Below are 15,951 nucleotides of genomic sequence, written 5' to 3' on the forward strand. Positions count from 1 at the left end.
CCTCGCGTTAACTCTGCTTCGCGTCTCGTCAATCAACACTACATCATCGGCAAATAACATGCACCAAGGCACCTCCCCTTGGATGTGTCGCGACAGTACATTCGCCAAGGCAAATAAAAATGGGCTAAGAGTCGATCCCTGGTGCAACCTCATCACCACAGGGAAAAGCTCCGTCACCACCCACAATCCTCACCCGAGTCTTAGCATCATCATACATATCCTTAATCACCCTAATGTACGCTACCGGAACGCAGCTAACCTCCAAACACCTTCACAGGACCTCCCTTGGGACTTTATCGTACGCTTTCTCAAGGTCAATAAACACCATATGCACATTTTATACAATATGTCTTTTGTATATTTTATATCTGATTTATACATAGTAAAAATAAATTTCATACAACTAATTATATATTATACAACTTATCTACAACTTTCATGCATTATTTCTACCCATTTTTATACAACTACAGTAATACCACTTAAATACAATTTTTATAGGAATTTTATACAATATGTCTTTTGTATATTCTGTATCTGATTTATACATAGTAAAAACAAATTTCATACAACTAATTATATATTATACAACTTATCTATAACTTTCATACAGTATTTCTACCCAGTTATATACAACTACAATATCATACAACTTAAATAATATTTTTATACAATATTGTTTAACTTTCATACAATATTTAAATAAATAAAAAATATATAAACAATAGAATATAATTTTTCTACAACTTACTACAATTTCTGCAGTATAATGTATGTCATGTCTTCTTCATCATCATCATCTTCTTCTTCTTCTTCTTCTTCTTCTTCTTCTTCTTCTTCTTCTTCTTCTTCGAGTTTCAATATGAAATTCAACCAAAATCAAGTCTAATCTTCACCAAAATACTCTCAAAATTGAGATATAAACTCCAAACAATATTCCTAATTGTTTGCAACAATACCCAATCCAAACAAATAATGGTTTTTTAAAACCCAAATTCGTGTTGGGATAAACTAGCCCAAATACACTCTTAACATGGTGTGATATTGTCCGCTTTGGGCCAAGCCCGCACGGTTTTTCCCAAAAGGCCTCACACCATTAAGAGATTCCTACACTTTGTATGTAGACTCCCAATCTTTTCAGTTACCAATGTGGTACTTTGTTCGCACACCCAACAATTCGAATTCAAAGCTTTAAAGCTTTTTAATGGCTGTCAATGGTGGAACTACTGCTCTCTTTTCCTTTGCTTTATATTACTAGAATTAGGGATTGAGAGATAGAGAGAGACGTAGAGAGAATTCTCAATTGTTTAGTTTGCAACAACACCCAATTCAAACAAATAATATTTTTTTGAAAACCCAAATTCGAATTCAAAGCTTTAAAGTTTTTTAATGGCTGTCAATGGTGGAATAACTGCTCTCTTTTCCTTTGCTCTACATTACTGGAATTAGGGATTGAGAGGTAGAGAGACGTAGACAGAGAGATAGAGAGAGAGACGAAGAGAGAGAGAGCGCATGAGGGAGAGAGAATAAGGATGAGAAATAATTGATTCCTAATATAAAGAGATACTCATTTAATTCTTAAAGTGTATATAACTGGTAAATTTATATATAGGATGTAATTAAATTGAAACTTGAGTAGGAGGATAATAAAGTTTTCATTAGTATATAAGTATATAAAAATCCCTTCTTCTTTTAACCGCAAAGGGTTCACCAAATCCAACTTTATATGGACATGTTAACAAAGGAACATTAGAATCATAACAGGAACTCAGATACCTTAGCTTTCTTACAACGCGGTCCACGGGGCTGGTGGATACACTAAAAAAAACGTCATCTTTGGTTATCATCAATAAATATAAGGGCTAGCATATATTTTATTTTAAAATTGAGATCTCAATTCCAAATTTATCACTCTGTTCATCAGCTTAAACCCTACATATTATTTTTCTCTCAGCGTCAGCCCGTGAAAATGTTCAAGAAGTAAGTGCACTCCTTTCCTTTTCCCCTACTGGAGCTCTAGGTTCAATTTCAGAGTTCTCTTGTTATTTGATTAATTTCCATGGAATTATTAGACAATCTTGATTTCCATTTGAAGTACATTCCGTGCCTGATTAGTGATTTTACTTCTCTATTTTGGTTAAGTATGGGAATAAAGGGTGTCTGCTAGTGATTTTACTTTTTTCTATTGTAAATTGCTTACTTTGGCTGTTTTGTTTTATTTTCACGATTGTTAGGTAAATGATTTATTGGTCATTTAAAAAATGAGCTGATGTAGTTGTTTTATTCACTTATTACTTTGTTGCTTGTTCTCAACTTGTCTCTAGATTATAATCATGAGAGTAATATGCTTTTTCCCTTTCTACATCGTTGGAGTGATTAAGGATGTTTGCTGCAGCAGGCTCCGGGCTCTGTACACAATAAAGTATGAGTAAAACATAGTTGTTAGTGTAAGAAAAAGTAATTCTTGCACAAGGTAGATGTTCAGTCCGGCAGATCCTCATCTCTAAAGGTGGACGAAAAAATTAAACAATTGATTTTAATGCCTCCCGTCTTCTGACGTGCTAAACTTTAAATTTCTTGTTCCTGGCTGCAATTCATATCTGGCTCATGATGGTATCCTTTTGTGTAGTCCAGCTTCTGTATGTCCTTAAATTTTAGTAAACGACTAGGAAAGACTTTACAAGTTGTGTAGTTTTATCTCCTTGTGCGAGTATCGGTGCTTTTTTGCGTAAGCAGAATGTGGTAGTGCTTAGGAGGTTCTCAACTTCAATTTAGCTGCTTCAAGTTTGTCTAGACCAACTTAGATGAGGGGTGGGCGGATACCTCATTGGTCCTATTTTAGTAGTTCTCAAACAACAAAAAGCTTTTTGGGGGTTAAGAACATTAAGGTATTAGTGTTTGATACCTTTAGAATTTAGACAGAGTTAGATGCTTGGGTGTTGTAATAGCTACCTAGAATGCTTTTACAGAGAGGAAAAAGTGGATAATCAAAATTGGTTCATACTCAACTAAGGAGAAATCTATTACAGTTGAAGTATACATGATGCTTAAACCAGCAGGCAAGACTTGGAGCCGAAGTTCTTGCTCAAGATTCTGATCAACATATGTAATTATGTTAATATTGATTATATGATTCAGGAAATATTGTTGACAAACCATCTGACATACTCGTTACAGACACCTGCATCTCAGTGCTAACTATGCGGCTGTCATAGACTGTGAAATGACTGCAATATCTCAAAACATAGAGGTGTCTAAAGACCCGAAGAAGGATGCAATTGAAATCAGCTACTTGTATTTGCAATCTGCTTTTCCTAGAGCCTTTCTTGGGTTTGGAGATTTGCTTATCATTGTACCTTCTTCTTGCTGTCGTTTTCTCCTGTTTGATGTCCTCATTTACAAATTCAATGTTTTCTGGTAGCCAAGGATTGAAATGGTTAGGCTATTTACTCTTGTAAAGCTGATCATTGCCTGGATTGTTAAGTTCAAATGTAAATCATCTTATGGTACTTGTATCCAAACTCTTCAGTTTCCAACTTAAAGCAATACCTCTATTTTGCACCTTTGAGTTCCTTATGATTCTTGGCCATGGAAACTGTTAGCAAATGTTGTAGAAGTGCGGATGTGTGTCATACAAGATTGGAAATGGTCACATCCAAATTTCCTGAAACAATCCCTTTTCTTTTTTTTTTTTGATTTGCACCGGGTGTCCGAGTCTCTTAGAGCCCCGACTAATCCCGGGGGTGCACAGGCCCTCGGCAAGGAGTTTCCCGCAAGTGCACCACGGTTAATTCAGGTTTTTACCCAGTCCGATGGCCCTCAGAAATTGTTTGCACCCAGTGGGTTTCGAACTTGAGACCTTGAAAGGGAGCAAACCCCAAGGCTCAAGTCAATTGCCACCAGGCCAACCCCTAAGGGTTAGTCCCTTTTCTAATAAATTAAAGTAGATTTCAAGAAGACAATTCAGTAGCCTAATTGGTCTGGCTCAATAAATCTACAAAGCGGGCATCTCCACAATATATGCAGCCAGCTTGCTCTCTCATTCCTCCTCTCTACCTATGCTTCTATTCTCTTCACTGGTTCATTAATAAAAAAAAAGTTGCAAGTTAAGCACACATTGATAAAATGAAAAAGTGTCACCTAAGATGATTTTACGTAGACCTCCATATGGACCGAGTGGTAATTGTGACCCTATGATGATTGTAGGAGGTGACACGATCTATCTACTGTAGTCATCCACTTATAATAGTAAGTAAAGTACCTTGCACCTATGAATGACTGCACTCGAGTAGGACCCCTTAATTAAATTCAAGTAGTTGTCTGTGATATATCCTTAAATCAGCCGTAAACTAGAAACGAGATAGAGCTAAATCACAGGGAGAAGTCATCTTAAACCACCTTCGATCTATAGTTTTGAAGAATCCCTGAGTTGCCTTTAATATAAATTATCTGATATTGCAATGAGATGTGCCTAAATAGAATAGAATGGATATGGAAACTCATATAGCCGATCTGTTTTGGATTGAGGCATAATTGATCGATTGTTGATTGATTGATTAACGTGTCAGACCATGTCTTTAGTGGCATGCATTTCATCCACACTGCAGTTGATTCCATAATCTATGTGTACAGTGACGAAGAACTGCCTTTGGTCCTTCAGACTTACATACTCATTGCAGCTTTCAGCTGTCCAACTACCTAATCGATATGAACTATTTTTAATTATCCAGAAGGAATTTATATACTTTTCTATTTTGCATTGCAACGAATCAATTGACAATGATTATGCAATTGATTTATCAGGTAAAACAATTCAAACTAAACAGGCCCTTAACCTTAAATGTCGTTAAGTCAAAATTCTCTAATAGAGAATGTGTTTGTCATTGATCTTAGATCTTAAGTTCTCATGGTCAAATTTGTTAAGTTTGTTGTGTCCCACTGCAGTTTATTTAACTGAGCTAAAATAATTTGGACGATTCAATCTATGTTGAATATGTAGGTTTACAACTGAAGAAGTGTCTGGACAAAATCAAGTCAAGGCATCTGTGCAGCGTAGAATTCGTCAAAGCATTGCGGAAGAGGTGACATGCTACAGATGACTTTGTTTCTTCCACACTGTATTCCAACTAGAGGATTTCTCTGAAATTGTGGTTATAATGTGTTGATAATGTCAAATTTCTGCCATTTCAAAAAAATAATGTCAAATTTCTTCCTTTTGCAGTACCCAGCGCTAGAGCCTGTGTTGGAGGATTTGCTTCCAAAGAAGTCTCCACTTATTGTTGCAAAATGGTTGATTTCAACTGTCTTAATGCAGTTTTTTATCTGTTCTTTTTTCTTTTTCTTTCATTGACATTAGATTTCCTTCATTCATCATTTCTTTTGCAGTCCGAATCATCTGAACCTAGTTGTTGTAAACAATGTACCCCTGTTTTTCAACATACGTGATGGACCTTATATGCCTACTTTACGTCTTCTGCATCAGTGTAAGTTATCCGGTTTTTAATTTTCTTCCTCCTTTATTTTTTTTTCAAATCAAAGGTCATCCGCTTAAACTTCCGTCCTTTCTTTTGGTAATCTTTCTGATGATTGTATAACATGCTTCTCAACTTTTTTATTTCTTGCTGATAAGGACTATTATTTGGTGTTGGGTTTCCTTGGATACTAGCCATAGACAATCCTGATCAGATACAATTGATACTTATTCCCTGGTAAAATTATTAGTCCTGTGAAATCAGTTCAAAAAATTGGACTGGATCCAGTGTGGTCACTATTAGGTCATATTTGTCATGAGCAAGTATCTCCTTTAATATGCAGCCAAGTCGACCCTTGTGGGCTGTGAGGAAAAATATAGCTACTTAAGAAATTCGAAGAATGTAAAGGAAGAATAGCTGACTTCTCATCTACGGAGTTTTGAAGATTCTAATCGAACATGCATCAAACACAACAAGATCATGCTTCAATATGGAATGGCTATGACCAATGCAAGAAAATAATTCAAGCCAACTGATGCTGCTGATTAGCATATTAAAATAAATAACCAAGTAATAATAGAAAGGGTATATGGATATATGATTCACATCCAGAAACTCATTTGAAGGCTCATGATACTTAAATCCTCATTTTCTTTTCCCTTGATATGCATAAGTAATATACTATTCACAAGATATACCTTCTTGGTTCAGTAAAACCAGTCACAGCAAAGTGATCAAGCATTTGTGTACGTCCGATTAATATTCAAAATTTTGAAGTTAGAGGTTTCCGTCACAATCTGGTCTAAAAGAATCTAGGAAACTAAATTACCATGTGGAGGTCATTGATTTCTTGCGAGGGCGAGGGACGAAATATTAAGTACTCCCTCCGTTTCAATTTAGATGAGGTAGTTTGACTCGGCATGGAGTTTAAGAAAAAAGAAGAAGACTTTTGAAACTTGAAAGCTTAAGGGGTAAAAGCTTTGTGGGGCCATTGTATTTGTGTGGTTATAAAAGGTTTTCATTAAGGGAAAATGGGTAAAATGAAGAGTTTAAAGTTGAATTATTTTCAAATTTAGAAATGTGTCATTTATTTTGGAACAGACTAAAAAGGAAAGTACCTCATCTAATTTGAAACGGAGAGTGTAATTTGTTATGCTTGAGATTGGAGATGACGTGGGTGCTCTGAAACTCAATGTTGCATCTTTCATTCAGTCTGGCTTTGAAGACGAGAAAAAATATTCAGTTTTGAGTAGGTTAACTGGTGATTTGCTTTCATTTTTTCAGTTGACTTTCTGTCTGTTCAGTTTACTGATACTCAGATTTTATTGGCATACCCTACCAATTCTCATTCTCCAGTCCTTTTAAACAGTAGCTGATTGACTCAATGTCATATGCATGGTTTTGATTTGTAACTTTTCAATGCATGCCATTGATGAACTTTATTTATATGATGTGTTGATAATTTAATTTGTTCAGTGATATCAATGCTCTGTTTGACCTTCCTCTTTCCCGCTCTACAGATCCCAATATAATGAAAAAACTACAAGTTGACAGGGGGGCAATTAAATTTGTCCTTTCTGGAGCCAACATAATGTGTCCGGGCCTTACTTCTCCTGGGGGTGCCTTGGATGATGAAGTGGGAGCCGAAACTCCTGTGGTATAAACAAGAGCAATTTTATGCTTTAATATTATTAGTTGTTGTTGCCGCATTTTTTTTTTTTTTGGGGAATTTTAAGGTGCGGCCTTTTGTTTTTAGGCTATTATGGCTGAAGGAAAGCAACATGCTCTTGCTATTGGTTTTACAAAGATGTCGGCAAAAGATATGTGAGTTATCTTGGTATTTCGATGGCTTCTTTTCTTTTGTATGCTAAAGCATACTCCTCTGTGTGATAGCACTGAGATTTTTTACCTTTTATAGGTCAAATATGTTCTGCCGTTTCTTTGTTTAGTTTGTTTATTGCCCCTAAATGTGAATCCTCTGTGACACTTTATTGCCTCAATTGTCGTGAGGAATATCTATCTGCCACGACTTTCGAGGAAAACCCTTACCCCAAAAAAGAAGGTAAGCCTCAAATTACATATATTGGTCTTTGAACTTAAAATATTACCTCTTTGTGTCGAGGTAAATTGCTGGTAACGCCTTCTAGCATTGAAAGTTCATATGTTTCTCTCCTTGACCTTAGATATTCTTGGCAGCTTTGGTATAGTTAGTTTGCGCGAAATGATAGAAATAAGACTTTTTTGTTATTGAATTTTCAATTGGAAATCCTGAGATATTCAGTAATCGATATTTGCAGTATTTGCCTTGGGCATCCATATAGTCTATTTCTCTTGTGTGTTTTTCTTTGTGCGTGTAAATTATATGAGGTGAGAGACACAATTAATATGAGAGACGGGATGCTGTTGATAGCACTCCATCTGCTTGAAGTGGTGGATATGAGAGAACTAATAGGCGGGATGTGGAAAAAGCAGTTTTTGAAGATATACTCATGAGGACTAATAGGCTTTCGTGATTATATTAGTCAATTTATCTCCATCTCTTTTTACGTGTGAAAACGATAAACTTTATCTTTAGGAGTACCAGCCGACTTTTTCAAACTTTGGCATTGACGATCTTGCTTATATTCTACTCGGGGAGTCATTTTATTTTCATGTTTCTCATGTCTGAGATATATATTTCTGTTGTTTCAACACCTGAAAAGCATGTCTTACCGTTGCAGAAGGGCAATGAACAAGGGAATTGGTGTGGATAACATGCATTATCTTAACGATGGCCTCTGGAAGGTACTCTATTGTCACGACTCCTATACGAGCTGTGAATTGTTCCCTTTTTGAGTTATACATACGGCATTTTGTTTGCTGATGGAACATGATTATGTTTTTGTGATGCAATTGTAAGAAACGTGAAAGCTATTTCATTCTGTAGTCATGGTCAATTTATGATGTGTGTTTCTATTGACAGATGGAGCGACTGGATTGAGCTTGAATGAAACTCGAGACCCATCTTTTACTAATGTTTACCTGCTGCAAATAGCAAGAGTTGCTCATCGTTATGCAGCTGTTATTTCGTTCTCTAGATGTTAGTGGGGTGTCATCCATCCGTTTGATACGGTTTTGAGAGATTTTGGTTTGATATTTTAGATTTCAATTTTTAAAAATGTTAAACACAACCATACCGAAATAAATTCGATATGGTTTGTTTTTGCACTTTCCAATTTTCGACTTTGGTTTGTGCGGTTTGGTGACTTTGGTATTATTCTTTCAAGTTATATTTTATCCAAAAAAATTTAGAATAGACATTTAAAACTTGTACTAATTGTGATTCATGAAACTGTTTTTGCGGACTAAAGATTAAATCAAGCAAAAAAACCAAAAAATAAAAATAGAAGAGAACAAATTAATCCAAAACGAACAATGGGTCTCGTTGTCGCTAGAAAAGAAAAGCTAAGAAAATATATCATACATAATAATAGTAGAAGCTAAATGTGACAAACTAACGAACATGTTTGCAAGCATTCAACAAACTAAATATAGGGAAACAAATTTAACTTAGCATGTTTTGTATCAAGTAAATCAAACGATATCTAACAGTCAAAGCAAATTCTTTGATCGATACCCATAAAAAGAAAAGTTTCAGGTTTAACCTTATTAATCACAGAGAGCAGCGAAGCAGTGATGTTGGAGGTACTGTATTGATTTAAGCCTAAAAAATTGAATGCCTCGAGTAAACAGAGCCAATTTAAAATATATTTGAATTATTCAAATGTGAAATTATTGATTTTCTACTTAGTGGTGAAAACTTGAGATCACCATGTGACCGGTCTTTTTATAAAATTTGTATCACCAATTTTAGACTTTTTGGTTACTGAAGTAAAACAATAACGAAAAGAATAATATTGCAGAGAAAGAGAGAGAATTCTTATTGAATTTTGGGATGATTTACAATGGGGTAAGACCCCTCTATTTATAGGGGGAAAATGGCTTAGCCACAAAGTAAAACTCTCTAAAAGATAGACATTCACTCTAATTATAATTTTATTCATAACACTCCCCCTTGAATGTCTACTCAATAAGTAATGTGACTCGTTAAAACCTTAACTAAAATAAAACTCAGTAGAAAAAAAATCTAGTAAAGGAAAAAGAGTACACATGTTTAATAATACGCCTTTTGGTTGCCTCGTTAAAAACCTTGCAAGGAAAACACAGTGGGACAAAACCTTGTAAGGGAAAAAGAGTGCAACGCATATTAACTCCCCCATGATGAGAGCATCAATTCATATCCTTGAGCCTTCACATCCCAATCTTGTACACTAGCTTCTTGAAGGTTGACGTCGATAGAGACTTGGTGAACAAATCAGCCATATTATCACTTGAACAGATTTGTTGCACATTGATATCACCATCTTTTAAAGATCATGAGTAAAAAATAACTTTGGTGAAATGTGTTTTGTCCTATCTCCTTTTATGAATCCTCCCTTCAATTGGGCTATGCATGTTACATTGTCTTCATACAAAATTGTGGGTAGTTTTGTTACATCCCGTACCTTAGCATTAGGATGTGCCGTAGTAAATCCACATGAGTTCGAAGGGATTATGTCTATTAGAAGGTTATAGAGGATTTAAGACATTATTATTACGAGACCCTGTAAGTTTTCTTCCATCGTCGGCCATTGAGGTTGTTTTTGGGGGTGGTTTGAGTCCACAAATTCTCATAGTAATGCGAAGGGGAAGGGAGGTTTAGGATAAGAGGAAAGGAAAGAGAAGGGTCTGGTGAAGACGAATCTTAGACCTTGATGGGCTTTATTTTATTATTCCATCCTCAAGTTTGTTCTTTTGGTTGTTCAATCCTGTAGATGCAATTTTCGTGCTTGTTTTTAGCAAGGTATAAAAAATTTGCAAAGTGTTATTTGTCACCTCTCTTTTGTTTGCTACAATAGCCACTGAGTGATACCCTATACTTAAATATAAATCTTGAGAGAGATTTGAAATTTTGCAGGATTAGAACTCCTTTTTGTCTATATGCATTTTGAACCGTGTTCCAGTTATTTGTTGTGTATACGGTAGAAATCGGGGCTATCTGATTTCGTGAACTCGAGGGTTACTTCAGGAGAGAAATCGAAATAGACCATGAGTGAGCCCGATGGGAGGCTTCGAAGATCGAAGTACTCGATGGACACCGAGGCCAAGTATGACCGACCTCGGGATAATATCATTATGATCCCATAACAGAAAGAGCAAGATTCCCGCAGTGACCCTGGGATCATGGCATAAAATCCGGAACGAATCCGTACTAGGCGGCTAGACAGCTATCTCAATAAGATTATTTACTGTAAATAGAAATGTACCTTATTTAGGGTTCCCCCATTATATAATGGGGACCCCAATCATTTGTAATCATAATCTAATTATCGGCAAAGAATATACTATCTTACTTTTTGTGGCTCATTGCTCATCAGACTTGTCTTTTCTCTCTACCGTTCTTACTTTATTGTTCTTGGTTCATCTCGAGGTCACTGAGCTCGAGGTCGATACTGCTAAACAACACTGGTTTGATTCATTCATTACTTTCATCTATACTCTATATTTCTTGATTATTAATTGGTATTGAACTAAATCACGTATCTTTTAAACCACAAATCAAATTTAATTGTTACTCGTATTTTCGAGGTAAACAGTTTGGCGCCCACCGTTGGGCTAAAGATAATAGTGATTATTTCATTACTGATTCTCATAACACACGTTATCTTTACACTTTTTCTTGTCAAGAATTTTTGATTCTCAGGATTAAACATGTCGAACTTGCAAAATACACCTATTCATGACAGCGAAGGTCTTGGATTTCATGGGAAAAACAACAATGTAGGGGTTGGTGTACCACCGATAAACCTAGGGAAAATGCCAAATGTGGAACCAGTTGATATTAGTTCGCACATTGCCTTGAATGTAGATCTAGGCACAGACCCCGGAGGGAGTGTATGCAGGGAAGCCTGATCTGGAGGCCAAGGAACACCAGGAACAGGAGATGGGGGAGTCAGCCTCCAAGTGATATTCGAGATGCTACAAGCTCAGCAAATCGCCATCTCTCAACTTCAAAGTCAGAACAAAACTCCGAGAATAGCTGAATCGGAAAACACTCGACGTGCTGAACCGGTGCTAGAGAGGTCAAACAAAAATGGCTCGGGAACTGACCCCACTATTATGAGAATGCTTGAAGAGCTCACCAAGAGGATAGAGTCTGGGGAAAATAAGATCGAGGATAATGACAAGAAGGTGGAGACTTATAACTCCCGTGTTGATCAAATACCAGGGGCACTCCCGATCTCGAAGGGATGCCAAGAAATTCGTACAAAGGCCGTTCCCTCCGAGTGCGGCTCCGAAGCCCATCCCAAAGAAGTACTGTATGCCCGATATACCTAAATACAACGGAACCTCTGACCCAAATAAACACGTTACTTCTTACACATGCGCCATAAAGGGAAACGACTTGGAAGACGACGTAATCTAGTTTGTACTGCTGAAGAAGTTCGGGGAGACTCTATCAAAGGGTTCCTTAATATGGTATCATAACTTACCCCCTAATTCTATTGATTTGTTTGCTATGCTTGCAGATTCGTTTGTAAAGGCACGCGCCGGAGCCATTAAAATTGCAACAAGAAAGTCGAACCTTTTCAAGATAAGGCAGAATAATAATGAGATACTCAGGAAATTCGTATCTCGGTTCCAAGCGGAGAGAATGGATTTGCCTCCGGACACCGATGACTGGGCTGTTCAAGCTTTCACTCAAGGTCTCAACACTCGGAGTTCCATAGCGGCACAGCAGTTGAAGCAAAGTTTAATCGAGTACCCGACTTTCACTTGGGCCGACGTACATAATCGGTATCAGTCGAAGATTAGGGTCGAAGACGATCAACTAGGGACTCTTTCGGGGTCCGTTTATCCTAGCAGGATCATGGATAGGATCAAAAGGGATATCGATCGAGAGACGAGGTCGAATAGAGATAGATATCTACCGTACAACGGTGACAATAGAGGCAGCGGTTCCGGGCAAAGCTTCACACGAAATGAGAGGAGAAATGATCGAGGTCAAAATTCACGGGGGCTTGATGCCGAGGAAGATCACGTTAAGTATCCAAAGTTTGAATAAAGGTAAGACCCCAGTCCAATCTTTTCTATTTTTTCGACTAACACTTGCAGGATATCGATTAGGATCGGCACGAAGCTCTGGATCTTGAAGCACGTGTTGCACTCTTTTTCCCTTAGACCTGTTTTTGTCCTAAATAGGTTTTTCCAGCAAGGTTTTTAACGAGGCAACCGTTATTTGTGCTAACTAAAAGCAATTCAACAGTATCCGAGGTTCCTTACAGTGAGCCCCGAATACTGGAGGGCATTACCCTTGAATGTATGCTCTTTGACAAGGAAATCACTTCGTGACAGCGGGCCTCGATAGGAAAGTGTTGTAAGGGCCAAACGGTCAGATGAACCGTGCTTGTATAGGTTACTCGAGCCCTAGACATCAAGCATGCGCGCATGTATAATCATCTATCAAGAGAAGTACTTTTTCTTGTCGATATCCCCCGCCTTTATAAAATTTTCATATTTTATACTCTTGATCTATTGTGTAAACAGGACTAAGGGCCGACCGCGGCAGAAATTCGAACAACTGACCCATGCTTGAGGGCTGTCGTCCCAAAAGCGAACGGAATCAAACTGCTAACATTTCGAGACCATAAGACCTTAAAGGCAATCCTCGATTTTGCGGGCCACGGCCACCCCACTCGGGGACTGACACTTTCAAGTAGGAATCATTACTGATCTCCTGTGAAGTTAAAGTTTTATAAGATATAATTTTGGATAATTACCAATATTAAACTGTCGAATATGTTTTAACTATAACCATATATAAGAAAGTTTATAAGATTTTCTTTATTGTAAAAATAGAAATCATTTCTTCACAAGAAAAGAAGGTTAATTTTTACCATTTAAGAATTAGCATACCTGGAAGAATTTTTACTCTTTATATGAGATTAGGAAAATTATAAGTTGAGAAAATATATGTATTTTTACATAGATGTTTTTAATAAAATAGTAGTGTATGTAATTTAGTTATGGTACCACATGACACATAGTAAGGTGTATAAAGTATGTTAAAAAAGTGAGTAATTATTTTAAAATAATCTGAAATAATTCTTAATATACGTGGTAATTGATTAATTATTAATTAGTGGGTTAATAAATTTGCGTTTAGCAGCAATCAAGTGGCTGCCACCTATGATATATAAATTGACTCATTACCATGTATAAATGTGGTCATATTATAAGAGCATACACAGATCATTAGTTTTTTTCACCATTTCCTTTTAGATTTTTTTCACTTTTTATCCAACAAGGAGCTGATAGACACAACTTTTTCTGAAAACAACAACGCTGTTTCCATTTCTTCCAAATTTTCTTCTTTCTTTCAGCTGTAATTTCAAGAAACTAGTTAGTTTGGCCAAGATTGGGTGCATAATTTTATCTACCAGCGAATTATCATCACTTTGAAGCTTTAAAACATGAATTTAGTTGATCCAAAAGGTACTTAAAACGTTGGAATGTCACTGGGTTTTCGAAGCTTGTTTGAGTTGGTGGTATTAAATGTGCTCAAGGTCAAGCTATTATAATCAGATTCGATTAAAAGGACTAAGGCAGACTAAGTGGAAAAATTGGTCAGTTTCAAGCTCTCAGAAAACTTAGTTTACATGATAATGAAATAGGTGGTTCAATCCTACTTCTTTGAGGATTTTGCCAAATTTAAGAGGTGTTTCAACTTTACAAAAACAGGTTGTGAAGGCTATCCCTGCTTTCTTTTTGCACGATCTATACGACACAAGCGAAACGAGAAATGCCAACTCCATAAATTACTCTATTTGTAGAAATGATAGAGATGTGTATATTCTTATTCTCCCATGTATCATATTATTCTATCACTGTTCAATGGGTCTCAAAAAATACGTAAGTTGGTAAAGTTTATTTTCATGATATTAATGAGAGGCATAATGGTCTTTATAACGTACCGAGAGGATTTTATTAACGTATTTCATATGCATTTTCATGACTTTATATATGTACATTGACCTATAACCAGATGGCGTTATATACGCCTATATATGTATATTATATGTCTAGTGGGATACGGGAAAAGGTTACGCGTTATATAAGCAACCACCACCTGATCATTGTATTACGTTGATGATTGCCACAGTGGCCGAGATATGATATGATGGGATGCCCTCAGAGGTGATGATGTTATGTACGTATAGACCTATGCATTACATGAATTTATATGCATATGCATGACAATTATAAATATTTCATGATCTACAGAGCTTAATCCAGACTCACAGGTTGAGTCTTTACTCCATGTTTCTTCCATGTCCTTAATATACTTGAGTTACATGCCTTACATATCGGTACATTATTCGTACTGATGTCCTTTTGTTGGGGACGGTGCATTCATGCCTGCAGGTATAGATAATCAGTTGGATGAGCCCTCGTAGTAGACGAGATTGGCATTCAATGAAGGTAGCGGTAGACTCCACCTCATTCGGGAGTGCAACTGAGGTCTTATGAGTCATCGTGTCAGAGTTTTGCTACAGACTTTGGGTAGGCCAGGTACCTGTCCCATTTTTATGTCATAATCTTAGAGTTTTTGTAGACAAAAGGTTTCATTTTGTACAGTAAGTCAGAGTCCTTGCCGGCCATATGTATTCATGTTTTTTAGAACGATAGTTTATTATGACAGTTGATTGCCCATTAGTAGTATGCATTACGAGATTGTGGTTAGTTTGGCCCATGATAGTACAAAAGGAATGAGTCCAGCTAACATCGACTATGTTTGTTCTGGTTTTGTCGAACGATCATGAGTTACAGAAGTGGTTCGCTCGGGCTAGAACCGGCACCGGTGGTCCCACGCTCCCCAGGTTCAGGGGTGACAAGTTGTACATTTCAAACCACATTTGTCTCGAATAAGATGATTATAGACCTCAACCACACACACTCTTGACTTGCTTCATGAATATCAATTATCTCAGACATGATTAGATGAAGTTAGTCACAAATTGTGCTAGTCGATGCCAAGAATATGGTAGTGCCTCACAGTTAAACACATAAAACTGTTTGAGATCGAGCCTTGTGTGGGTCAGATATACCAGCAACGGCATAGCCAACTAGATCAGGGGACTGCAATTATTGCATAAATAAGCCCATATCGGTAGTTCCTTTTAGATACCGCAATATGTGTTTGATTCCATTTCAATGTCTATTAGGAGCAGAGCTATATCTTGCTAAGATATTAACTGAAAAAGTTATGTCTGGCTTGTGATTTAGCAAGATACATTAATGCCGCGCACTAAGATATGATACTCCAGACCAAGTAGCTCTTTCATTCTTATTCTTGAGGTCGGAATGGTCTTCTTAACATTCAATGATTTGGACAATTCAT

At 36.8% G+C, this 15,951-nt stretch overlaps 1 protein-coding gene across 1 annotated transcript; it reads left to right on the forward strand.

Moving 5' to 3' along the window:
• LOC109223719 (malignant T-cell-amplified sequence 1 homolog) lies at positions 1,715 to 8,768 on the forward strand. The gene is made up of 8 exons (XM_019388135.1): positions 1,715 to 1,980; positions 5,000 to 5,081; positions 5,222 to 5,289; positions 5,386 to 5,483; positions 6,992 to 7,128; positions 7,228 to 7,295; positions 8,192 to 8,255; positions 8,434 to 8,768. Exons 1-8 carry the CDS (start codon positions 1,970 to 1,972, stop codon positions 8,449 to 8,451), a joined length of 546 nt encoding a protein of 181 aa, XP_019243680.1. The 5' UTR covers positions 1,715 to 1,969; the 3' UTR covers positions 8,452 to 8,768.

The sequence above is a fragment of the Nicotiana attenuata genome, chromosome 1 (assembly GCF_001879085.1).
Source record: "Nicotiana attenuata strain UT chromosome 1, NIATTr2, whole genome shotgun sequence".
In the NCBI taxonomy this organism is placed as follows: domain Eukaryota; kingdom Viridiplantae; phylum Streptophyta; class Magnoliopsida; order Solanales; family Solanaceae; genus Nicotiana; species Nicotiana attenuata.

What these genes read in the sequence shown, in the direction of transcription:
- LOC109223719 (XM_019388135.1), top strand. An exon ending in GTCAAAGCATTGCGGAAGAG is followed by an intron (nt 5,082 to 5,221) that starts GTGACATGCTAC and finishes TTCCTTTTGCAG; the next exon opens with TACCCAGCGCTAGAGCCTGT. An exon ending in TTTACGTCTTCTGCATCAGT is followed by an intron (nt 5,484 to 6,991) that starts GTAAGTTATCCG and finishes CCCGCTCTACAG; the next exon opens with ATCCCAATATAATGAAAAAA.